Below are 1,435 nucleotides of genomic sequence, written 5' to 3' on the forward strand. Positions count from 1 at the left end.
TTGTCCACTATCTTTCGTAAAATCCTCTTGATATTCTTGTTGGCGGCCTTGATTGCCCAATTCATTTATGGTCTATAGGTCGTGGAATTGCGATGGACGATTATGAACCTCTCGCATATTTCTCTCATGAGGTCGTTGTTGAGGTTAGCACCATTTTCAGTAATGATAGACTCCGGTATTCCAAATCTGTAGACTATGTTGTTCCGAATGAAATCTGCCACTACCTTCTTTGCGATGGCCTTGTAAGTAGATGTTTTGACCCATTTAGTGAAATAGTCGATAACTACCAGGATGAAACTATGCCTGTTTGATGCGACATGATCTATAGGTCTAATCACGTCCATGCCCCAAGCGACGAATGACCAGGGTGAATCCATTACGTTTTACTCATTCGGCAGAACCCGGATGAAATCCCCGTGAATCTGGCACTGGTGACACTTCTGCACATAGCGGATACTATTGCTTTCCATAGTCATCCAAAAGTATCCAGCTCTCAAGATCTTCTTGGCTAATGTGAACCCATTCATCTGGGGTTCGTACGTTCCTGCATGTATTTCTTCCAATAACCTGGTTGCCTCAGCAGCGTCTACACATCTCAACGAACCTAAATCTGGGGTCCTCCTATACAAGATTTCCATGTTGAGGAAAAAGTGGTTTTCCAACCTCCTGAGGGCTCGCTTTTGACCATTAGTAGCATTTTCCGAGTACCCTCTGGTTGTAAGGAATTTCCTGATATCTTGATACCATGGTTTACCATCTGGTTCTTTATCTACATGGAAGTAATAGGCATGTTGATCCATGATCTCTAACTCGATAGGGTTGATGTAGTTCTTGTCTAGATGCTGATTCGTAGATGATAGAGTTGCAAGGGCGTCAGCGAACTCATTCTGAATCCTGGGGACGTGCTTGAACTCAATCTTCATGAACTTCTTGCATAGTTCCTTCACACAATGTAGATACGGAAGTATCTTGACATTCTTGGTGGACCATTCCCCTTGGTCTTGGTGGATCAATAGATCAGAATCTCCTATGACCAAAAGTTCTTTGACGTTCATGTCGACTGCCATTCTGATCCCAAGGATGCATGCTTCGTATTCAGCCATGTTATTAGAACAAGGGAATCTTATCTTTGCCGATGCTGGATAATGCTGTCCATATTCTAAAATCAGGACTGCCCCAATTCTGACTCCTTTGATGTTTGCTTCTCCATTGAAAAACATTCTTTATCCAGGGTACGATTCTGCAATATCTTCTCCAGCAAATAATACTTCTTCATCGGGAAAATACATAGTAAGTGGCTCGTAATCCTCATCCACCGGATTATCTACGAGGTCAGCTAAAGCTTGCCCTTTGATAGCCTTTTGAGTTATTTATACAATGTCAAATTCGCTGAGGAGAATTTGCCATTTAGCTAGCTTTCCGGTGGGCATCGGCT

General features: G+C 42.7%; 1 protein-coding gene across 1 annotated transcript; it reads right to left on the minus strand.

Annotated features, from left to right (window-relative positions):
- Positions 1-383: 383 nt before the first annotated feature.
- On the minus strand, positions 384-1,220 carry LOC142173407 (uncharacterized). The gene has a single exon (XM_075238991.1). It carries the CDS (start codon positions 1,218-1,220, stop codon positions 384-386), a length of 837 nt encoding a protein of 278 aa, XP_075095092.1.
- Positions 1,221-1,435: the final 215 nt, after the last annotated feature.

Source organism: Nicotiana tabacum, chromosome 19 (assembly GCF_000715075.1).
Source record: "Nicotiana tabacum cultivar K326 chromosome 19, ASM71507v2, whole genome shotgun sequence".
NCBI lineage: Eukaryota > Viridiplantae > Streptophyta > Magnoliopsida > Solanales > Solanaceae > Nicotiana > Nicotiana tabacum.

Excerpts from the sequence above, each read along its gene's own strand:
- LOC142173407 (XM_075238991.1), bottom strand. The coding sequence starts at position 1,220 with ATGTTTTTCAATGGAGAAGCAAACATCAAAGGAGTCAGAATTGGGGCA.